Genomic DNA, 25,052 nt, shown 5'->3' with positions numbered 1-25,052 from the left:
CTAGTGTCAGCAGTGAAGGCGATGCTCTTCTGAGTAGCTTCCTGTCGATCAGATTTTTCAAGGTCATGAACCTTCAGAATCCCGGAGAGTTGATCAAACTTCATCTCATCAGTGTCAACTGCTATGTTGAGAACTGCTTTGTAAGCTTCAAATCTAGGCGGTAGACACCTCAAAAGCTTCTTCACCAGATCTTTCTCTTCATACCTTTTTCCTAAGACTGAAGATTCATTAGCCAGCTCACTAATCTTGGATATGAACCCATCGATAGGTTCATCATCTCCCATGCGTAGGTTTTCAAACCTTGATGCTAGATGATCAATTCTGGTTCGTCGCACGCTTGAATTTCCTTCAAAGTGATTGATTAAGGTATCTCATGCTTCTTTGGCTGACTCACACCCTTGAATGATTTTGAACTGCTCCAAATCGATAGCTGTGAATATGACTGTTAATGCCTTAGAGTTGAATTTTGATGCTGATTTATCAGAATCCGTCCACTGTTCCTTAGGCTTTGGACCCAAGGTTTTGTGTTCCATCATCACAGTAGGTGGTGTCCACCCGTCTTCAACTGCTGTCCAGGCATCCTCATCGATCCCTCTGATCACATGTCTCATCCTTGCCTTCCAATATCCAAAGTTTCCGCCGTCAAGCATAATAGGCTTATGCAGCGTGATAAGCTCCTTCATGTTGTCCATGAAATCCGCAGGATCTCAACCTGTTATTAGTACTTGATACCACAGAGGTTTCCCACTCTGATACCAAATGAAAGTTCAGGGACAAACGAATATAAGGAGCACACAGAGAATCCAAGAACACTATTTCTTGTATATTAGAAATCACTTAAACAATCTCCTAGATCTGTTTAATCTGAATTACTCTCAGTCACACACGACTAGAGACGGACCAATTTCTAATCTCTTAAACTCAGTAGATCGAGCTTCAACACCCTGAACTCGATCACCTCTTTACTTGACAAGACAAACTCTTGCTCAAGCTTTTTCAATTAGCGTGCTTAACCTAGATCTGCCCTAGACAATTTAGTTAAGTAGCCCTCATCGAATATACTATATTTCCTAATATCTCGATGCAATCTAATCTTCATATCTTCTTTACTTGATAACCACGTTATGCCACGTCATAGTTTCCATAATCGACTCTTTCCATTGTGTCACACATCGATCACATGACACAGTCTTCCTTTCTTCTTCACGATCACAGCTCTTTTTTTGAGCTTACAGTCTGGTTTTGCTGCAGGTGAGGGAAGGGAGAGGGGCTGAAGGGATGGAGATTTTAGTTGGGGGGCCATCAGGGTGATAGGGGAGATTGGAATGATGGAGGAGTGTTTGCTAATAAGAATTGTTACGACTTACGAGAATTATAAATTCAGTAGTAACTGTAATTGTGCATCTTTGGAAATTCAAGTATATATATTTAGATGTAGTTAACTTCGCACCGCTTGAGCAAACACTATGTATGTACACGAATGTCTTTTTGATAGACCTGATGTCCTAGTCCGAAGTCTAAGGGGGGGTTATTGGGAGAAAAATTTGTATAGAGTGTGAATTTTAAGAGTTTGATTGATTTTCAAAGTTATGTGGATTGTGAAAATGTATATACATTGATTTATAGAATTTGATCATGATTTTCTTAGATTTGTCTAGCTTTTCATTAACTTGGATTACCAAAAGAGGTTTCATTAAAGAGACACACTTGTTATATATAAAGAATAATAAAAAGATATTTTTTTAAAAAATATTTCGAATCATAGTTTTCAAATTCTAACATTTTTATAAAAATTTTGTTTTTTTAATTTTCTTTTTGAAATTTGAAAATGATTTTCCAAACTATTATAAACTTTTTATTTAAAGTTTTTATATATATAAATTTAATTATATATTGAAAATGATAAACATTATAAATATAAATTATGTTTTCAAAAGTGTAATGGTATACAAAATGTAATGAATTATAGATTTGGACATAATTTGGTAAAAGTTGCACATGGATTTTGAAAATCACATGGATACATATGATATTTTGAAAGTTGAGTCTCATGAATAAAAATGAATAGAATTCATGTTCCAATAACAATAGATTTAGTTAGAATTAGAGAATCTATAATAACAAAACTTTTTGAATAACAATGGATTTGAATGGATTTTGAAAATTCTTAAACCAATAACAATGGATTCTATTAAGATTAATGAAATCCAAGAACCAATAACAAAGGAATCTCAAAATTTCCAAAATTCATGAAAATTCATCTCCCAATAACCCCCCAAACTAATTTTTAGGGAACTGGTCTATTGGTGAGAGGTAACCTCGATTTCTACGTGGGATCAAAATATTATATTGCCTGATCACATAGATAGTCACATAGATAGAGAATCTGGAATCTTTTCTTATTTGAATTTGACGGTTAACCCCCTTTCCAAATCCGCTCTACCATCAGAGCACACTTGCTTGGTTAAAATGCATGAATGTTCTTTCTTTTGAACTGATGTATGCATGAATGTTCTGTGTTTGTTTATTAGTTATTAATTAGAAAATTTGAGACGACCAAAATAATTAACGTTCAACGAACCAAGAGAAAATCCCCCTTGGAGGACTAAAACGTAACCGGCTTTGCACTAGTAAAAAACATCGCTACAGCCACGAAAATTTTCGTGGGTATGACCAAGATTTCGTGGCTATATAGAGTAAAAACCACGAAATGCTACGAAACGCGAAACGTACGTATACACGCGTAGCAAAAAAAACGCGTATCAAAAGACGTAGCAAAATGCCACGTTGTGCTACGAAATTTTCCGTGGCAAGCTTTGCTACGAACTGTATAATTGCTACGGTTTGATACCAAATGTGATGTAGCAACATGCACGGTTTTGCTACGATTTCTTTTGTGACACTTGCTACGTCTTAGTGACGAAGAATTTCGTGGCTAGTTTAAATAATCATAAAAAAATAAAATCAATTATAAAAAACAAATTCGAAATATATATATATATATATATATTTTTTTCTTTTTTTTTTAAAACACAAATTTGAAATATATATAAAATGAAAAAATGTGAATAAAAAGCCAAAATATCATTGAAACCAAAATATATTACATAAAAGTTGCAGTTTTAAACATTCAAAAGATACATGAACTGGAAACAAAGAACACAAAATATGGTAGCTTAATACATGAACTGACCAAACCTTACATACCAAAATCTTGGCACCACCTATCTAAGTCAGATTGGTTATTGGTCGTGAGATGTTGTGGAGCTGTAGACGGAGCTTGAGATTGAACTGGAGCTTGGGGCTGACCTTGAGGCTGTGACTGAGCTTGAGGCTGAAATGGTTGTGCAGTTGAGGCAGGAGTGGAAGCTTGAGATTGGAGAGTTTGCAGAATCATGTTGAGAGTTGCTTGGCTTGCTGACATCCCCCCAGTGACTTCAGTCTTGAAAGCATTGATCTCTGTCTTCAAAGCACTGAAATCTTCCTTGACTCCAGCAATGTCTTCCTTGACTTCAGAAATGGTGGTCTCGAAGCCAGACATGCGCATATCCACATCAAGGTTGCGCTTCAGTGAGACAGGAATTGGCACAGAAGGACTGCTGTTCTTGTACTGAACACTGCCAAGGCCGTAGACTGTACCCTTCTTTGTCGTTCCTCTCTGCAAAAAGAAAGGAAAAATAATCATAAGCAAGCATTTCCACTCACAAGCACCATAACTAACTAAGACAAGTCACAAGCATTTCCAATCACAAGCACCATAACTAACTAAGACAGTCACAATCATTTCCAATAATTAAATTAGACAATCACAAGCATTTCCAATAACTAAATTAGACAATCACAAGCATTTCCAATCACAGTTGAATAACCAAGTATTAAACCAGTAAGCTGAAATAAATAAAATGAGGATGAGAGAAGAGATGACCTTGATGTATTCTTGGTTGAGAAGATAGCGCTTTGCATTTGAAGCAGCAGTGGAGTCAGTTGGACTGTCGCCAAGTGGAGATTCCTCTTCTAACATCTCTTCAACGGCTTGCTCAACCTCCAGCACAAGTTCCTCTGTACGTTCGTCTAGGAAGGAACCATTTTTACCCGTGTGAGTCTTCCTTGCAAGGGCTGTGTATGAAGGTAGTTCATCCAAACCTTCATCAACCATCTATAAGAAAAGAAACAGATGGAAGTTAGACAGCAATTAAGAAAAAAAAATTATGAAAAAAAAACTCAAGGCAGAACTTACCATTTTATAATGAATGCCAAGGAAACAGCATGGCCCTGCACCGTGCTTGTGCATCTTCTTCCCAACTGGAGCAGACTTACGAGATTTTGCAGCTTTTGCACTCTTCTTTTTTGCATGCTCAGTGCTGTACTTCTCAAGCATTGTTGCCCAATGAGTGTTTGACATGTAGGAAGGTTGCTTGTTATCTCTCCTCTTCTGGCTGATGCGGCCACAGACAGTAACCTGAGTTTGAGTCTTCCATTTCGAGTAGATTTCATCATGGAATTGGTCATCCCAGTAGTAGTGTTGCTACAAAAGAACACAAGACATTATAGTTAAACACTTATAGTTACTTATAGTTGAGAAAGGGAAAATGAGAATGAAAAAAGCACTTACAATGAACGCATGCCACCACTGATCGGGCTTCTCAGGTGGAAGATCGGTCCAGTTTGCCCACGACCCCCAGAAGTTTCCCTGCCATGTTGCTCGCATAAAAGCATGGACTTCAGGATCAATACCAAACCTGAGACAAGACAATGGCAAAAAGCAAACAAAAATCATATATTAAACTCTACACTTAGTCTACTTATACACGGTTCATCAAACAAAAATCATATATTATACTCTACACTTAGTCTACTTAATCATATTTTTACCTAACTAAAAATTTACAACACAACATTAACACAGAACATTGAGTTCAACTTACCACAATGCTCCATTGAGCTTGTCAGGATGAAGGTGTGGCTGGTTACGTCTGGATGGCGCACGGAGAAGAGCTTCTTCTCTTCTCCTGACATAAGGGGCAGGAGCCGCAGGCACTGCGCTTGAAGAACCGACAGAAGCGTGAGGTACAGCTCCAGGAGGTACAGCTCCAGGAGGTACAGCTCCAGGAGGAACAGCTCCAGGAGGTACAACTCCAGGAGGAGGAGGAGAAGGGGCCATGGCAGAAGGCTCCGATAAGGTCAATTGAGGTCTCCCTTGCCGCATATCTGTAAGACAGACAAAAAAAAACAAAACTTTTAAATTTAAACTTGAAATGGAGACAAAACCGAAAGCAAAAAATGTAAACATGTAAATCGAAATTGAAAAAAAAAATAAACTTTCAACCTTTCAACCTTTAGATGTAAACCCTAGCTAAACATATAAATCTAAACTGGAAAAAGAAAACCCACAGTTTAAGATGTAAACCTTAACCCAATGAACCCTAGATGGAAGAGGAATCGAGACAGAGACGAGGGGCTCACTAACCTGGGAGCTGTAATCCGGTAGAGCGGGCCCGACGACGGGATTCGGTTGGGATTCCGGTCGAAGGAGCCATCGCTGAGAGAGAGGGAGATGAATCTGTGAGAGACAGAGAGTGTGAGAGACAGAGAGACAGAGAGACAGAGAGTGTCGAGAGAGAGTGTCGAGAGAGAGAGAGTCTGTGAGAATGAGAGAGGCGGCGAGGGTTTGATATTGTATAGAGGGAGAGAGAGGGACACGTGATGAATTGATGAGGGGGAAGGGAAAATATTTGCCTAAGTATAGAAATTGGGCTTTGATAAGAGGGAAAATTTTGGGTTTAGAGGGAAATGGGTTTTGGGTTTTGGAGGGAAAATTTTGGGTTAATTTTGTGGTGGGAAATGTGTTTAGGGTATAGATAGGGTTTAGGGTTTAGTTAGGTTTTAGAAAAAATGTGTATTTTTTATGAAATCTCAACCAATTCATTTTTTATGAAATCTCAACCAATTCATTTTACAAATTATTTTAATTTCATAAACTACAAATTACTAAGTGGTTACTTATTTATATTACAATTTTTAAAAACTTCATAAACTACTTATTTATTTTACAAATTGTTTTAATTTCATAAACTACAAATTACTAAGTGGTTACTTATTTATATTATAATTTTTAAAAACTTCATAAACTACTTATTTATTTTACAAATTATTTAAACTTCATAAACTACAAATTACTAAGTGATTACTTATTTATATTACAATTTTTAAGAACTTCATAAACGACAAACTTACTAAGAATTTTAATCAGATTCCGAATCCGAATCGGTACAAGCCTCATCTAAATCATCTTCTGAAACGTATTCGTCATTAGGAGGAATAACTGGTGTGGATTCATAATCTGAATCATCTTCGACAATATACGCCTCAATGCGCAACATCCCGCTATGTGCAACAACTTGGTTGTGTGTATCATCTTGTAACGCAACAAGAGCATCCTCAGACGTTTCCCGAACCCCTCTAGGTATAACTTTTGTACATGTCCACCAATCGTTGGCTGATGTATGTCGTACCCGCGGATAAGGAATAAAACATACTTGATCACAATTACCAGATAAGATAAATGGATCATACTTCTCATACTGCCAGCGCGGAGACACATCAACGATTCCCGATCTATGTTTTCGAATTCCCCGACCTTCAGTTGTATCAAACCACTTACATTTAAAAACCATGGCCTTCAGTCCAACAGAACCAAAATACTCAACCATCATTATCTCCTCGATCAAACCGTAATAGTCAGTATCTGTGGTTCCACGAACCTGGACGCCATAATGTTGGGTTTTCTTATCTTGGCCATGGCTATGTGTGTGGAAGCAGTAGCCACGTGAATGGTAAATCGGCCAAGATTTATACTTACGTTGCGGACCTTGTACAAAATCCAACATCCACATCGGAAACTCATATGTGTTACTCGCTTGCACAACCTGTAAATTTATCTTTAATTGATAAGTTTCATTCAAATTATAAATAAAATAATATCAAAAACTCACATAGTTTTTCACCCATTCGGCAAATTGTTGGTCTTTCAGTATTTGTAGGTCATTACTAGACATATATGGGTCTCTCTCCATCATAAACTCCTTGAACATCCTGTGTATTTTTTTTAAAGATTATAACTTCAGATATCCTGAAAAAATAATAAAAAAAAATCGAAGTACCTTTCATAGGGTTCGAATGTATCACAATTGAGCATCAGAAAAGTCTGGAGGACGGTGTAGTCATCATCGGTTAGCCATTTCTCTTCAGATTTTCCACTAACCCGACCTTCGTGATAAAACAAGTTAGGCACATCTGGATATTGATATGTAAATCGAACTTCTCCGGGAAGTGGAACCTCAGGTACCACTTGTGGATTACCAAAGAAGTTAGCAGAAGCGGTAGATATTTCCTCATTCACATATTGTGCAACGATGGAACCTCCAATGTGTGCCTTATTTTTAACTTTCTTTTTCAGATGGTACATGTATCGCTCGAAAGGATACATCCATCTATATTGCACGGGGCCACCTAAAGCAGCTTCGTCTGCTAAATGTACGGCAAGATGTTCCATAACATCGAAGAAAGACGGTGGAAAAATCGTCTCCAAATTGCAAAGCTTCACCGCAATGTTTTCTTTCAAAATGGCAACATCTTCATGCTTAAGTATCTTCGCAGAGATATCACGAAAGAAGAGTGCTATCTCTACAAAAAATAACAGGGGTTAGTCGATAATAACACATATCAAACTAATTATTAAGATTATCTACCTGAAATGGCAATGTGAACACTTTTGGGAAGTAATTCCTTAAACGCAAATGGGAGAAGTCGCTGCATAATGACGTGACAATCATGACTTTTCAGACCTGAAATCTTGCCATTCGTCTCGTCTATACACCTACTAAACTTTGAAGCGTATCCATCTGGAAATTTTATATCATTTTTCAACCATCGCAGAAATTCTTTTGTTTCCTCCTTTGACAACCGGAATATCGGGACTGGCATCGTTCCATCATCCTTCATATGTAACTCAGACCGTCTGCACAAATCAGGTAGATCCATCCTCGACTTTGCATTATCTTTTGTCTTCCCGGGAACATTAAGAACTGTGTTGATAAGATTATCAAAGAAATTTTTCTCAACGTGCATGAAGTCCAGGTTATGGCGAAGAAGAAGGTTTTCCCAATATGGCAACTCCCAAAAAATACTCTTCTTCACCCAATTGTGGTCTTTGCCGTAGCCGTTTATAGTACTCGCAGATTTCTCGTGTCCATTTCCTCCACAATCGACAGTTTTCTTCAGACCTTCGATGTTGTTGATTCTTTCGCGGAGAATTTCTTCTCCTGTCAACCATGGTGGAGGATCATCAGTTACTGTCTTCCCCTTTCGAAAAGCTTGGACATTTCTTCTGTAAGGATGCTCCCTTGGCAAAAACATTCTATGGCAGTCAAACCAACTATGCTTCCTTCCATGTTGCAACCAAAAAGACTTTGTATCATCAAGACAATATGGACAAGCTAAACGGCCATGAGTCATCCATCCGGACATCATGCCGTAAGCGGGAAAGTCATTAATTGTCCACATTAGTGCGGCTCGCATCGTAAAATTTTGCTTCTTCGAGACATCATATGCTTCAACTCCATCGCTCCACAAACTTTTTAGTTCTTCAATTAACGGCTGCAGATAGATATCAATGCTCTTCTTTGGATGCCTTGGCCCAGGAACTAGTACTGATAAAAAGAAATATTCTCTTTTCATACACATACCAGGAGGTAGGTTATACGGGGTTACGATGACGGGCCAAACCGAGTGGGATTCACCGCTCATACCCACTGGATTAAATCCATCTGTTGATAATCCTAGATAAACATTTCGACTTTCCGCAGCGAAATCAGGATATACCTTGTTAAAATGCTTCCACGCTGCTGCATCAGAAGGGTGGTGCATTTCTCCATCTGGCGACTCATGTTCTGTGTGCCATCGCATTTGTGCTGCAGTAGCCTCTTGTTGGTAAAGACGCCTCAACCTCTCCATAATAGGCAAATAGAACATTCTCTGTTTTGGACGCCTTTTCCCCTTTCCGTGGTTATTCTGGTGATATCTATCTTTTCCACAAAACCGACACGCCAACAGCTCGCGATCTTCTTTCCAAAATAACATGCAATTATCCTCACAAATATCGATCTTCACAACAGGGAGACCAAGCGACTTCGTCAACTTCTTCATCTCATAATATGACTCAGGAGCTATATTTGGTTGTGGCAAAACATCTCTAAAAGTTTGTGATATCTCATCCATACATGACTCCGCCAAATTATGATCAGTTTTTACTTTCATTAAACGAGATGCCAAGTAAAGTTGAGAAATACCTTCAACACATCCATCATATAGTGGTTGATTAGCGGCTTCGAAAGCTTCAAACACTCTTTCTTCATATTGCTCTTCATTAGGTTCTTCCATCAAATTTTCTGGTATTTCAGTTGACCCAAAGTCTCCTCCCGAAATATTCTCTTCATATGGCCCGTCTGCATATCTTGCTTCATCTCCCATAAATTGACCTCCCGTCGATGATTGTCCAACGTCATAGTAAGTTTCTCCATGGCTTGACCATACATAATAATTACTTTTGAAGCCGACTCGGTAAAGATGACGAGATACGGTTCTTACATCACGTTGCTTTCGGTTTCCACAAGTTACACAAGGACATAACATGGTTTTTCGCTCCATGAAAGAATTTTGACTCGAGGCAAAGGCGATAAAAACTTCAACACCTTCGCTAAACTCTCTCGAAACATTATTATCAACTGGATCAATGTGTCGATCCATCCACTCTCGATTTTGAAAATAATAAGACATTGAAATCTCTCTCTTTTTTTTTGGGAAAAATGGTTTGATATCACGTTTTGATTGTTGTTATGGTTGTTGCAAGTGATTGAACTCTCGGGTGTTTGCTTGTTTATGTAGAAAAAATCTTGCCACGTTTTTGCCTCGAGTTGCCACGAAATTTGCTACGCTTTCTGCTACGACATGCCACGAATTTTGCTACGGTTTGATACGATTATTTTCGTGGCACTCTTTAGAATCTTTTCTGCACCCAATCAGACGGATGTGATACCACTGAGAAAGCTTACCACGAAATTACCCACGAAACATTTTCGTGGCTTCAGTTTTTGTATTTTATCTCTGTCCTATGTGCAGGATTGGATTGGCGGGATTTTTTTTTTGGTGGGCTGCCACGGGTTTGCTACGAATCTTTTCGTGGCAATCGTCTTTTTTGTTTTTTCCTAACCGACTAAGTTAAAATAATAATATATGTCAATACCCACAATTAAAACGTAGCAAAGCGTAGCAAATATGTGCCACGAATATAATCGTAGCAATTGTCGTATCAATCTTTGCTACATTTTGCCAGCAAAGTGCCACGTTTTAATTTTCGTAGCATATCGTAGGTATATCGTAGCTTTTACGTTTTTGCCACGAAATTCGTGTGGCATATTCGTGGCTGTGGCCCTGTTTTTTACTAGTGTTGACTTGTATAATATATAGTTTGCATGTTTGATGTTAACACAACATCGCCATCACTAAGTCGTCCTTGCAGCCTACCGATCAAATTAATATCACAAATAATTGTATTACATATTAAGTCAATCAAGGATAATGTAAAATTAAATAATTTTAAATGTCCGTTCGACGAATTATTATATATAATTAAAAATAATTGAAACGAATCAAACGACTTAGAATTAGTACGATATTTGACATCTAAGCAAAAAAATGAATCATCGTAATCATTTAGATGTGCATGATCATTTTTTAAGATATGCATAATCAGAAATAAACATAGAAGATATACATAAAAGTAATCTACAACCCTTTGAAGAAAAAAGAGTTTAATTTTATGTGCATGAATCTTTTGCTAAAGGTTGACATGCGGTTGGTAACCATGTTTTTATGTGCATGTTAATTTAGTCATTTATAACAAGAAAAATAGCGACAATAAAATGACTAACATGCAACGAAACCACACGAAAAAGTGTAAAACATAACAAGGTAACAGGCTCTTTTTATTGCTTTATCTATTCTTTTTCTTCTTGTTACAAAAAAAAAAAATCTATTCTTTTTCTAACTTCAAACGTAACGGACTCTTGTATAAAATCTTCAACTCTTCATCATTAATTCGTCCTTAAAGTCTCTGGTACTAGTTACAAAAAAAAAAGTCTCTGGTACTAATTAACCTCAGATTCTCAGATAATCGATAATACTTTTTGAGAAAAAAGAAAAGAATCCATAATAATGTGTCAAATCCCTCGAGTATAATGTATATCCAATAATATAAATGTTCCTTCCACGACAAATCCTATTCTATCTGTAATATAATAGTGATTATAGGTATATGAATGCAATCATACATCTAAAAATAGTTGGTCTCAAATAGTTGTTGCAAATCAAAAAGAAAGAACTAAGAAAGATAAATAAGGAAATTGTTCTTTTTCAAAAAAAAAAATAATAAATAAGGAAATGGCTCATATGTTTTGCTTCCACGAAATCTATCACTGCTACGTGAACGAACAAACATCAAAACATATATAGTGAAGACTTTCTTAAAATTAATATTAAGTTTTACTTTTGCCTATAACTAAAATAGGCAAAAAAAGTTTAATTATCATGAACCCTTGTATAGAACATTAACTCGGCGGCTAAGATATGCTATTTTTTCTCTTGACAGTCGCAGATTAAGATATGTTATTAATTTGAACATGCAATAAAAGGTTTTTTCAAAAAAAAAAACATGCAATAAAAGATGTATATACAAGTACTTCAAGAAAAACAAAAACAAATAGATAACGAAATCTCAAATAATTAATAATACGTTGGACTTTTTAATTTTTTGGAACTACTAAATAATAACACAACTATTATTTTAAAACTACTACATAGAATAACGTTTAGTTATGTTCCATCGACCATTATATAAACGAAGCAGACACGAAACATTTGCATCACAACACAGACAACAACAACTAAACACACAACGATCAAACAAGAACCGAAAATGGCAGCACGAGCCACAACAATCTATACTCTCTTGCTAACATCCCTCCAATTCCTCCTAACATTTCACGTAACATTGGCGGCCGGAGGAAAATGGGATCTCCTCCTTTCCAACGTCGGAATCTCCGCTATGCACATGCAGCTCCTTCCCAACGACCGTGTCGTGATGTTCGACCGAACCAATTTTGGTCCATCGAACATCTCTCTCCCCAACGGTAACTGCCGTAACAATCCACAAGACCCCATCTCCAAAATTGACTGCACAGCTCACTCCATCGAATACAACGTTGAATCAAACACTGTTCGTCCATTAACTGTACAATCCAACACATGGTGCTCCTCCGGTTCTCTTAGACCGGACGGTGTTCTTGTCCAAACCGGTGGAGACCGGGACGGGGAGTTAAAAGCGAGAACCTTCACTCCTTGTGGTAACAATGAGTGCGACTGGGTCGAGATTAACAACGGATTAGCAAGGAGGAGATGGTACTCTTCTAACCATATCCTTCCCGACGGTAAACAAATCATTATCGGAGGTCAAAGACAATTCAACTACGAGTACTTCCCAAAAACGACATCTCCTAACGTCATCGACTTACCGTTTTTGGCCGAGACTAATGACAGAGGAGAAGAGAATAATCTTTACCCTTACGTTTTCCTCAACACCGATGGGAATCTATTTATATTCGCTAACAACCGAGCGATACTACTCGACTATGTTAAAAACAAAGTGGTGAAAACTTACCCGGCGATTCCCGGCGGTGATCCTAGGAGCTATCCGAGCACTGGCTCAGCCGTGTTATTACCGTTGAAGAATCTTGAAGCGGACAAGATCGATGCGGAAGTTCTGGTGTGTGGAGGTGCACCGAAAGGATCATTCATCCTCGCGTTTAGAAAGAGAACGTTCGTGAAAGCTCTTGACACGTGTGCGAGAATCAAGATCAACGATGAGAATCCTCAATGGACTGTTGAGAAGATGCCACATGCTAGAGTCATGGGAGACATGACGCTTTTACCCAACGGAGATGTGTTGCTTATCAACGGTGGTTCTTCTGGGTCAGCTGCATGGGAGCTTGGTCGTGAACCTGTTTTCGTACCTGACCTATACCATCCAGAGAATCCGGTTAACTCGAGGTTTGAGTCGTTGAACCCGAATACAATACCAAGAATGTATCACTCTACGGCAATTCTTCTACGTGATGGGAGGGTTCTTGTCGGAGGAAGTAACCCTCATGCATTTTACAACTTCACTGGAGTGCTTTTTGAAGGTGTATGGGAAGACGATGCTGTAGCAGAGCTGAAGTAGTTCATGAAGTGTGACATGAACTACTACATCAGAGAGGTGGATCGTGAGAAGCACGTATCAAGACCGACGCATTAAAAGAAGATTTAATGAAGAGGAACATTAAAGGAAGACTTGAAGAAGAAGCAATCGATCTAAAGAGAAAAGGAAGATTGGCTTATTCGCTGAAGTAGAAGAAATGGAAAGTTTCCATTGGGTAGATAGATTAGATCTAGGGCTTCCTCAAAGATATATAAAGGAAGCGTTTGGCACTGTGTTGCCGGTTAACACACAGGGAGAGCTTTTAGCAATAGAGAGTTTTGTACGTCCTAAGAAGGAGAAGCAAAGCATCTAGGGGTTAAGAGCTTAGGTGGTTCAGAGTCTGTCTTAGATCTCTGAACGAGTTGACTAGCAAACAAGTCGAGGTTTGTCTTGAGCTTGTTTGATTTATTGCTTTTAAGAAGAACGTGTAAGAGCTTTTGAAAGAATAAATATAGTCGTATTTCTTGGAATTGAATAACCCTGTGCTACTGTGTGTTCTACATAGCATAGCTTGCTTATCTTACATTAACAATTGGTATCAGAGCAGGTATCTGTGCTTTGTTTATTTAAACAGGTAGATCCTGCGGAGTAAGATGGATAGCTATCGCGAGTTGGTGATAAGTTCCAAGGTGATCCTTGAAGTAGGAAACTATGGATTCTGGAAGGCGCGCATGAAGGCTACAATCAAGGGTATTGACCCATTGGCGTGGAAGGCTGTGGAATCTGGTTGGAAATCACCTGTTGCAAGAGCCGAGGATGGGACAGACGTTCCAAAACTGGAGGAGCTCTGGACTGATGATGAGAACAAGATGGCTAAGTTCAATGCTCGTGCACTAACTGTCATACATTGCAGTGTAGCAAGGAAGCAGTTTGAACTAATTCAAGGTTGCGAGGCAGCAAAGGATGCATGGGATATTCTGCAGAAGCATTTTGAAGGAACCTCAAAGGTTCAGAGTTCTAGAAAGGATATGCTTGCAACAAGATTTGAAGAGCTAAAGATGGAGGATAATGAATCTGTTGGAGATTTCAGCTCAAAGATTAGCTCACTAGCACAAGAAGCACTTACGCTTGGGAAGAAATACAAAGAGAAGAAGCTTGTGAAGAAGTTCCTGAGGTGCTTGCCGTCTAAGTTCATGGCATACAAAGCAGCTATGACCGTCTCCTGTAACACTGACGAGATGACATTTGATGAAGTGGTTGGAATGTTACAAGCTCATGAGATGGAAGTAGCTGGTGTGTCTGGTGGAATGAAGGAAAAAGGAATTGCGCTTGCATCAGTTGAAAAGGAGCCTATGGATGATAACGACCCTGTGAGTCTTCTGGTCAGAAGGTTTGATAGAGCTCTACGAAAAGTGGAGAATGGGCAGAAGAAGTTTGGCCAAGGTAGGAAGACGTCTGAGCCAGAGAAGAACTACAGGAAGAATGATGCTAAGTGCTATGAATGCAAGGGGTATGGTCACTTTCGAACTGAGTGTCCCACAGTGAAAAGAAGAGAGATTCAGTGTCATAACTGCAAGGGATATGGACACACTCAAGCTGAGTGCGAGTCGGATGGTAGGAGAAAGCCAGAAAAATCCATGATAGGAATCAATGACAGCGAGTCCGACAGCGAAAGTGAAGAGGAAGTGAACAACTTTGTGGCGTTTCTAGGAATCGTGGAGTGTGACTCAGGATCTGAGAGTGAGGCTGAGCAAGAAAATGACTTAGATGAAAGCTACAAGGAAGTTCGAGAGACGCTAGTGAAGCTGGGAACGGAGAATGTGGCATTGGCTAAAGAGAAGGCACGACTGGAAGTTGAAGTACAAGTGTTGAAGGATGACCTCAACAGAGAAGCTGAGTTGGCTAAGGAGAGTGTGAATCTGATTAAGGAAAAATTGGTCCTGTCTAAGCAAGCGGACGAGCTCAGAGAAGAATTACTGGCTGAAAGAAAGAAAGCAGCTGATCTTCAAGCTGAATTAGATCAGCAATATCGGAAGATTAAGATGCTCACGGGAACCAAGCAACTTGACAAGATTCTGAGCAGTGGAAGAACTGAAAACTCATTGATGGGACTTGGTTACACTGGAAGACAGAGTAGCTCAACAGGTACAACACGCTTTGTGTCTGGAGGTTTTGCGCATGCTGAAGAAGCTAAGACACAAACTACTCCAGCTCAGATGAGTGGATGTTTCTTCTGTGGGAAGTTTGGTCATTACAAGAGATATTGCTACAAGTATCTGGAACGGGTCAAACAAGTATGGAGACAACACAAGTTTTGGAGAATAGGAAAGACTTCTCGAGGCTGGATGAAGAAAACCGACTTGTATCCTAAGATAGTGACTGAGCCAAAAGTACCATACGATGTAACATGGCGCGAGTGTCAAGTGATTCTGAATCTGAAGAACCATGGTATTTCGACAGTGGATGCTCTAGACACATGACAGGAAACATTGAGTATCTAGACAAAGTGTCAAAGGTAAAAGGAGGAAAGGTAACCTTTGGAGATGGAGGATGTGGTGTCATTCAAGGCAAAGGTACAACGTGTAACTCAGAAGTACCTAAATTGGTGAATGTCTACTTTGTCAAAGGATTAAAGGCCAATTTGATCAGCGTGAGTCAACTTTGTGATGATGGACTTACGGTGTGCTTCTCAGCAATTGATTGCCGTGCCATAAATCAACATGGTGTAACAGTACTACAAGGTGTGAGATCTGGCAATAACTGCTACATGTGGGAAAAGAAGGTTAAGTGCTTGTCAGCTCAAGGGAATATCGATCTATGGCACAGACGTTTGGGACATATGAACTACAGGAATCTAACGAATCTAGTGTGCAACGACTTGGTTCGAGGAGTACCCAAACTCAAGATCGATGACAAGATTGTGTGTGGTGCATGCAATGAGGGAAAGCAAGTCAAGATACAACACAAAAAGGTACCAGATGTTCAGGCAAAGGCACCATTGGATCTAGTTCACATGGATCTCATGGGTCCTATGCAAACCGAGAGTATCGGAGGAAAGAAGTACGTGTTTGTACTAGTGGATGACTACACCAGGTTCACTTGGGTTCGTTTTCTCAGGGAAAAGTCAGAAGTGTCTGAAAGTTTCAAAATCTGGGCGCTTCAACACATAAATGAAAAGGGAGGAATCAAGAAGATACGCAGTGATCATGGAGGAGAATTCGAGAATGAAGCCATGACTACCTTTCTTGAATCAAGAGGAATAGCTCACCAGTTTGCAGCACCTTGGACACCTCAGCAAAATGGAGTGGTTGAACGAAAGAATAGAACTCTACAGGAAATGGGAAGAGCAATGCTCCATGGTAACAAGATAGCCAAGAGGTTCTGGGCTGAAGCACTCAGCACGGCGTGTTACACAATCAACCGTGTGTATGTCAGAAAAGGGACAACAAAGACACCGTATGAGATGTGGACAGGCAAAACTCCTAATCTTAGTTACTTTCATGTTTTTGGATGCAGGTGCTACATACTGAATGACAAGGACTACCTTGGGAAGTTTGACTCAAGAAGTGATGAAGGATTTTTTCTGGGTTATGCACAGTCTAGTTCAGCATACCGAGTCTACAACAAACGGACAGAATCAATTAAAGAATCAGTTAATGTTGTATTTGATGATTTGTCTGTGGTTGTAGGTGATGACATGGGATCAGATGAAGAGGAAGAAGGTGGTTCATCCGTAGCTGCGACTGAAGTCATTGAGGAAGGTCCGATCTCAGATACAGTACCGCAACCAGTGATTCAGCAAGTTCATCGCAATCATTCGAAGTCTGATGTGATTGGAGGAATTGAAGAAGGACGAAAAACACGTGGAAAGGTGATCAACTTTAAAGAAATGGTGCAGTTCGCATGTTTCGTTTCATCAATAGAACCTAAGACACACACTGAAGCACTACGTGATGAATATTGGATTGTCGCAATGGAGGAAGAACTTGAGCAATTCACCAGGAACGATGTGTGGGAACTGGTTGCTAGACCTAAAGGAGTAAACGTGGTTGGCACTAAATGGATCTTCAAGAACAAGACTGATGAGCATGGAGAAGTAGTTCGTAACAAGGCAAGGCTTGTAGCTCAAGGATACTCACAGATTGAAGGAGTAGACTTTGAAGAAACCTTTGCCCCAGTTGCAAGATTGGAATCCATTCGGTTATTTCTGGGAATGGCGTGCATTCTGAACTTCAAAGTGCATCAAATGGATGTGAAAAGTGCCTTCCTCAATGGAGTCCTTCAGGAGGAAGTCTATGTTGAGCAGCCAAAGGGATTTGAGGACCCAGTGCATCATGATTATGTGTACCGACTGAAGAAAGCATTATATGGGTTGAAGCAAGCACCGCGTGCATGGTATGAACGACTCACAAGGTTTCTGTTAGAAGCAGAGTACATCAGAGGGAGTATAGACAAGACGCTGTTCTTCAAGGAAGTTGGAAAAGAGATAATCATTGTTCAAATCTATGTGGATGACATTATCTTTGGAGGCACGTCACAGGAGCTGGTGGATGAGTTTGTTCAGAATATGACTCAAGAGTTTGAGATGAGCATGTGTGGTGAACTGAAGTACTTTCTTGGACTTCAAGTGTCTCAGTCAGAAAAAGGTGTCTTCATATCTCAGAGTGCATACGCTAACAGTTTGGTAAAGCGATTTGGTATGGAAAACTCCAAAGTGTCTAAGACACCCATGAGTACATCACTGAAGCTGGCACGAGATGAAGCAGGAGAAGATGTGGATGTCAAGCTCTATCGAGGGATGATTGGCAGTCTATTGTACTTAACTGCGAGTCGACCGGATTTGTCATTCAGTGTCGGTGTGTGTGCACGATATCAAGCTAAGCCAAAGGTATCACACCTAAATGCAGTAAAGAGGATCATCAAGTACGTCAAGGGAACAGAGAGCTTGGGCGTGTATTACTCGAAGAATTCCAACAAGAACTTGGTGGGATACTGTGATGCTGATTGGGCAGGATGTGCTGATGATAGAAAGAGTACCAGTGGAGGATGTTTCTTTCTTGGAAACAATCTTATCTCGTGGCTGAGCAAGAAGCAGAACTCTGTATCACTCTCTACGGCGGAAGCAGAATATATTGCCATGGGTAGCTGTTGCTCACAACTTATCTGGATGAAGCAGATGTCAGCTGATTATGGAATGCAATCGGGTCCCTTTCTTGTGTATTGTGACAACAAAAGTGCAATTGATATCTCGAGGAATCCGGTCCAACATTCAAGGACGAAGCACATTGACATAAGGCACCACTTCATCAGAGAATTAGTTGAAGACAATCAGGTAGTAATCGAACATGTAGTTACTGATTTGCAGTTGGCTGATATATTCACTAAATCTCTTGAATTTAATCGATTTATCACATTAAGAAATGCAATTGGTGTGTGTAACCTTGATTGTTGAGTCAAGTTGTGCAGAGAATAGTGCAGGTGCTGATTCGGGATGTACATATGATTCAGATTGGTTTTGGAACCCGAGAACGCTGTGGAAAAGAGCTGCTTGATATGCCGTCAGTGTTGTAATGGTACAGGTTTCACGTCAATCTGTGGCCCCCCCCTCTCAATAAAAAGAGCCAGCAATGATACAGAAAGATGCTCAGAAAATAAAAAAAAAAAAATTTGATAGATTCATGATGGGAAACAACAGGGGTTTCACAGCACGAGAATAAAGAATGAAAACCAGCAGCATTGATGAAGGCATATCAATGTGAAAGCTAGCCATAAAAAGACAATCGGCTGCACCAGAATATAAGATCTAGGAAGAGTTATATGTGCAGCTTGAATCAAGCACTGAAGCAACTCGTGAAGCACTTCACACAAATGGTAACTGAACTGAATTGATCTAATGCTTTGTAGTAATCTTGATTCAGCCAACTGTGAGTTGTGACTTGTGTTTTATTACTATCTTGAAAGTCTGATGATACATTAATAATTCACGAATGTGTCTAATGCTTGTGTGTTTGGATGAGAGAAATTAAATGTTGTAGGCATGCAAAGGAGAGGATAAAAGGTCAGGGACCAGATCTGCAATATCAGAAAAAGTTGATTCAGTTTTATTCCGTTAAGGGAAGTAGTGGGGAACAAGCCCTAGAAAATCTCCATCGTGCTTAAGAAGTTCAATCTCGCAGCCTCTCTTCATCTCTCACACGATTCTCACACAGAAACCGACATCTACCATGGTGAAAACAAAGAAAGCAGCTCAACAAGCCGAATCATTCAAGGGAGAGGCACATGCAGCGCCTGAAGAAAGTCGGAGGTCACTCACTGATGGCGAACCTGAATCGCCTCCGCCGAGAAACGATATGCCCGTTTCTGATGTTCTACCTGAGGTTACTGAGGAGCTTGACTCGTTCAACACCGCGAATGAGAAAGCTGCTTCAGAGGATAGCGATGAAAGAACTCCGGGTCTTAGGGAAGAACCATCAGCAAAAGCGCCTGAAGCAGATCCGCAACCGCAACTTGGATCTCCTAATGCTGACACTCAAGATGTGCCGGTCTTTGATAAATCGATGGAAGAGAAGGATGAGTCGCCTCTACCGCTGGTGGTCTTTGAAGACGAGAAGGAACAGAGTGGAGCCGAGGCTGAATCAGGCAAGACGGTGGATGACGAACCTATTGATGTTGAAGCTTCACAGAAGGAAGTGAGAAAGAAACGAGTGCTGCAGCGATTAGGGTTGCGTTCCGCAAAACAGAGGAAGACAGGGGAGTCGAGTACACCAACTCAATCTCAGTTTCTCACACCAGAAGATGCAGCCAAGTCTCCATATTTGGCTAAGGAAGCAGGAGCCTCGCCTCCGCGGAGATCGAGAAGGTCTGGTGACAAAAGTGCTGAACCAATGTCTCCTCTCATCAAGAAAAGGTATGATCAGTTCCTTAAGCGTAAAGTACTTGCTGAGCGTTCGGTAGATATGAAGGAAGCTGATCAGTGGGGCTACTTGGCCGTTATCAAGAAAGGATCTATGGAATCAACTGTCTCGAATCTTGCAGTATATGTTGAGCAAGTTGTAGCTGAGTTCTATGCAGGTTTGCCGAGGACTAAAGCTGAAGCGGATGTTGATGAACTAGTTGTCTCTGTGAGAGGACAAGAGTACAAGTTCTCACCTGCGCACATCAATAATGCCATAGATTGGGAACCACTTACTGAGGAAGAAGAGGAGGAAGCCGCAACGTTGGATGATATCTCGGTAACTGAGTTGGCTTCATTCATCACTGGAGATACAAAGACAGAATGGGATGGTCTCACTACAGCGGATCTTACTCCATGCTACGGTGCCTTGATGATCATAGCTGCATACAACTGGATTCCCTCGACTCACAAGACATATGTCTCACTTGAGAGAGCAAGGCTGATCTACAAGATGGCTCATGGAGTCCGTGTTGATTTGGGGAAGATAATGTTCAGACAGATTCTTAATCTTGGAGTGATTCAAGTCAATGATGCCCGCTGGTTGATCTTCCCTCGCTTAATCATGGCACTTCTTCAAAGTCAGCAGGCGGTCCCCTCCTATCCCAGTGACAAGCTCCAACGTACGGTTCTCTACAAGAAGGATAAACGAGTGGGCGAGATCTATGAGCAGAGACTAGCGACAGGAAAGGGAGCAGCTAAAGCTGAACCAAAGAGAAGCTCTGCAAGGACAACTCGTCAGGCATCTCCTGCTCCGATTCCTGCTCCACGAACTGCTACACCAAGCTCCAGGACTGCACCACGTCGTGTATCTCTGTATGAACTTGGATCAGTTGCCATCCCTCGAGGACCACTCAGCCGTGTTGATTTGCAAGTGGCACTACAGGACACAACACGAGCCCTTCAAGCGCTAGCTGAGATAGTTCAGGATCTTCAGAGCGCTGTAGCAGGTTAGTATCCCTATCCTTATGAATATGAGGTATTTTTTCTTGGTGTTTTTAATCCGTGTGCTCACAAGCAGGGGGAGAAGAAGAAGACTAGGATGTAGAAGACCAAGATTGTGGGGGAGCTGTGTTCTGTTGCTTTGTTTTTATGTCTATGTTATTTCAATTGCACCACTTGTTGCAATTCCTTGTTATCCATGTTTTCAGACTGGTTAAGATTATGGGGGAGCATTTGCATATGCTATCTTTTGATATTATGTATTAATTTGCTTGAACCCATTTTTTAGGATAATATAAGTGTGTTCTTAATTGTCTTGAGTTGGTTGAATTAACGTTTAGACATATGTACTAGTGCTGTTGTGTGTGGTTGGTTCTTGTCTTCTATCTCAGGTACTTGTGAGACGACGAATTAAAAAGGGGGAGATTGAAGGTGTATGGGAAGACGATGCTGTAGCAGAGCTGAAGTAGTTCATGAAGTGTGACATGAACTACTACATCAGAGAGGTGGATCGTGAGAAGCACGTATCAAGACCGACGCATTAAAAGAAGATTTAATGAAGAGGAACATTAAAGGAAGACTTGAAGAAGAAGCAATCGATCTAAAGAGAAAAGGAAGATTGGCTTATTCGCTGAAGTAGAAGAAATGGAAAGTTTCCATTGGGTAGATAGATTAGATCTAGGGCTTCCTCAAAGATATATAAAGGAAGCGTTTGGCACTGTGTTGCCGGTTAACACACAGGGAGAGCTTTTAGCAATAGAGAGTTTTGTACGTCCTAAGAAGGAGAAGCAAAGCATCTAGGGGTTAAGAGCTTAGGTGGTTCAGAGTCTGTCTTAGATCTCTGAACGAGTTGACTAGCAAACAAGTCGAGGTTTGTCTTGAGCTTGTTTGATTTATTGCTTTTAAGAAGAACGTGTAAGAGCTTTTGAAAGAATAAATATAGTCGTATTTCTTGGAATTGAATAACCCTGTGCTACTGTGTGTTCTACATAGCATAGCTTGCTTATCTTACATTAACACTTTTCCCGACCGAACTGAGCTTAGAAGCTTTCTCTCCGGCTTACCTAGAACCGGAGTTTGTGAAACTTCGTCCGAAGATTCAGTCCCCTAAGTCGCAGTCGACGATTACGTATGGGATGAATTTGAAGGTGAAATTTAAGGTCGCTGGAGGAGTCAAGGGTCCAGTTAAAGTGACTATGGTGTTTCCATCGTTCACGACACATTCGTTTTCGATGAACCAGAGGCTTTTGGTTTTAGACAATGTTAGAGTTAAGAAAACAAGTTCCTTTTTTGGTGCTTTGTTTGGTAAGTCGAAGAACTATGAGGTTCAAGTGAGGACTCCAAGATCGGCTAATATTGCACCGCCTGGTTATTATATGATGTTTGTGGTGAATGAAAACATACCAAGTGAAGGTATTTGGGTAAGACTACAATAATTCATGACTTCTTAATTATTTGAATACTTGAAAAAAATATTATTTGAAGTCTTGTAAACTTTATTGGGATGATATTATTTGGACGACTTGTATTGACAAAAAGGGTATTTGTAATAAGAATATGTGTTTCTCGGTTCATTGATAATTATGGGATAATTTTATTCATGTATGTCATATCATAGGGTAAACTTCTAAACAAATGTTTTTATGATTGAAAGAACACATAAAAAGAAAAATGACGAATATATTTTTCAGTAAAGAGTTAAAGTACATTTTTTCATATTGTTTATAAAAATAGATATTTAAATAAATAAAAATAAAAGACTTTTGATTTTTGAAATATTTTAAAAAAAAATTTCCGAAATTTTTGTTTTTGAATTTCTTTTGTCAAAATTCTTTTTTCGAAAATATTTTAAAACTATTATTTTAGTTTTATACATTAAATTTTAAATTCTAAACTCTAACTTCCAAACCAGAAATTCACACCCAAAAATTTAAACCCTATGTTTCAATTAGTTAAGCTTATGGTAATAATGTCATACTTTTAAGTAAAATATATTTTGGTTATTTAAATTTTTGATAGTTAGTTTGTGATAAAACTTTATAATGTTATCATAAAGTAGTTATCTATATCATATTTTCATCGAGGTGTAAGATTTCTAAGAGCATCTACAATGGTGTACTTGGTTAGGGGAATCCTTAGGATTATTAAAATATTTTTTTTGAATAGTTAAAAATTCTAGTTAAAAAAGTGCGTGCAATGGTGTACTTGGTTTGAAGAGTCCTTGGGATTATCAAAACAAAGAGTAGAAACACGGGTAACTCAAAAAATTCAAAACACACAAAGGCCATCCTTAAGCTCTTTTCTCCATCCTCTGCATTATGGTTCAACCAAACAAAAAGAATGAGTTAAATACCAAAAAAAAGAGTTGAGAATCTACTCGTGGAAAACTTACAGATTTTGTTGAAGGCAACAATGTCACAGCTCTGGACAAACTCATTGATGGGTTCGACGGTGAGCTGCTCTTCAATCATGGTGTCAATAGACACAAGGTCATCAACAATAGTGCACATAATCTGCAACTTCTTGATACCGTAACCGAATGGGACAAGCTTTGACGCTCATCATCCCATGGCTTGAGATCAATCAAAACTGATGACTTTCCAGTTAACAAGACGAACAAACAAGAAACCAATTAGAATCCAAGATAAATAACAACACATGTATAAAGACAAAACCTCAAACTTACATTCCTTCTTCTTAGTAGATGTCATGACGGAAGCAGCTCTCTCTCTTCAGCAGCTTTCTTCTCCTCTTTGAAGAGGTCAACATCATCATCATCTTCCTCATCAGCCGCATCCTACAAATTAAACATCCCCATGAGGCTCGCTGAATTATAACCACAAGAGATTCATAATAAGAAGATAAGAGAAGAGAAACAATCTGAGCATACCTTAGAATCAGCTGCAGGGGGAGTAGCAACAGCCTCCTCTGCCACTGGGGCTGATCCCTCAACGATGACACCGCTTCCTTAAGCAGAGACACCACTACACAAAACACAGACACAAACATCAGCTGAATCCAAACAACAAAAAAACATAAAATAAGTGGGAACCCAAGATGAAGCTTACGAGATCCTCAAGAGGGCATCGATGTAGCTCAGTCTGCCGCTTGCCACCACTGGTCCCATCCTTCCCATCCCTCCTGATCTTCCTGACCCGCCTAGACCATTCCCGGTGCTCAGTACCCTCTTCTTTCCTCTTCCTCCTCTAAACCTTCTCGCCTCTCTCTACTAACTGCCTCGCATAGGCCAGTAGAGAAGGCTTCAAGTCTCTCTTCCCCTTCAACTGCTGGTTCCTCCGTCCCTTCTACTCCTGATTTGGAAATACCCTTAACTGATTCTGAAATTACTGTTCAAATTTCTAAATTTGAGACTACTGTTACTTTTTCAACTTCTAAAACTTTTACTATCATTCCACCAAAAACCTCCTCCCGGACCTTAACCAACAGAGCCAGTAACCCATCTCCACCTCTTATCCAAACACCTCCCTTGAATCCTAGGATCCCTTTAAACCCTGTATTGCTCGTTAAAGTCCTAGCCCCTCAAAAACCTCTAAAAACCTCAAACCATGCCCTTCCTCAGTTACCATCAATCCCCTCTAAAACCATAAACCGTAATCCTCAAAAGTCCACTTTGATTGAAAAGTTGAGAAAATCAGAAGATAAATCTCTTTCGAGGCTTGATCGAATATCTCACTCCGACTCTGGTAGGCCTCGGGTCCTCATACCTTATAGTGTGTTTTTGAAAGGAGAAAAAATGCACAAAGGCTTCACTGTTTGCCACTTCAATGGCAGACCCCCTCCGTTCATTCAGATCCAGAGCATTCTGAACCACATGTGGGGTAAGGGTAAAAGAGTTGAGATCCACAA

The 25,052-nt window shown here is 39.8% G+C and overlaps 3 protein-coding genes and 1 pseudogene across 3 annotated transcripts; 1 reads left to right on the top strand and 3 right to left on the bottom strand.

Annotated features, from left to right (window-relative positions):
• Positions 1-3,063: 3,063 nt before the first annotated feature.
• Positions 3,064-5,708, bottom strand: LOC130496300 (uncharacterized). Its single transcript, XM_056988276.1, has 6 exons — positions 5,468-5,708; positions 4,926-5,208; positions 4,613-4,739; positions 4,238-4,525; positions 3,926-4,156; positions 3,064-3,658 (listed from the first exon to the last, which is right to left on the bottom strand). Exons 1-6 carry the CDS (start codon positions 5,535-5,537, stop codon positions 3,200-3,202), a joined length of 1,458 nt encoding a protein of 485 aa, XP_056844256.1. The 5' UTR covers positions 5,538-5,708; the 3' UTR covers positions 3,064-3,199.
• A 534-nt stretch (positions 5,709-6,242) lies between these two features.
• Positions 6,243-9,804, bottom strand: LOC130495776 (uncharacterized). Its single transcript, XM_056987284.1, has 4 exons — positions 7,749-9,804; positions 7,161-7,683; positions 6,993-7,092; positions 6,243-6,926 (listed from the first exon to the last, which is right to left on the bottom strand). Exons 1-4 carry the CDS (start codon positions 9,802-9,804, stop codon positions 6,243-6,245), a joined length of 3,363 nt encoding a protein of 1,120 aa, XP_056843264.1.
• A 2,227-nt stretch (positions 9,805-12,031) lies between these two features.
• On the top strand, positions 12,032-13,943 carry LOC108837195 (aldehyde oxidase GLOX-like). The gene is made up of 2 exons (XM_056987283.1): positions 12,032-13,297; positions 13,926-13,943. The coding sequence occupies exons 1-2, from the start codon at positions 12,032-12,034 to the stop codon at positions 13,941-13,943; spliced, it is 1,284 nt and encodes a 427-aa protein (XP_056843263.1).
• Positions 13,944-23,501: 9,558 nt separating this feature from the next.
• LOC108808442 (elongation factor 1-delta 1-like) lies at positions 23,502-24,321 on the bottom strand (annotated as a pseudogene).
• Between the last annotated feature and the right edge of the window lie 731 nt (positions 24,322-25,052).

Source organism: Raphanus sativus, chromosome 6, assembly GCF_000801105.2.
Source record: "Raphanus sativus cultivar WK10039 chromosome 6, ASM80110v3, whole genome shotgun sequence".
Classification (NCBI taxonomy): Eukaryota; Viridiplantae; Streptophyta; class Magnoliopsida; order Brassicales; family Brassicaceae; genus Raphanus; species Raphanus sativus.
This window is presented reverse-complemented; position numbering and strand designations above follow the sequence as displayed.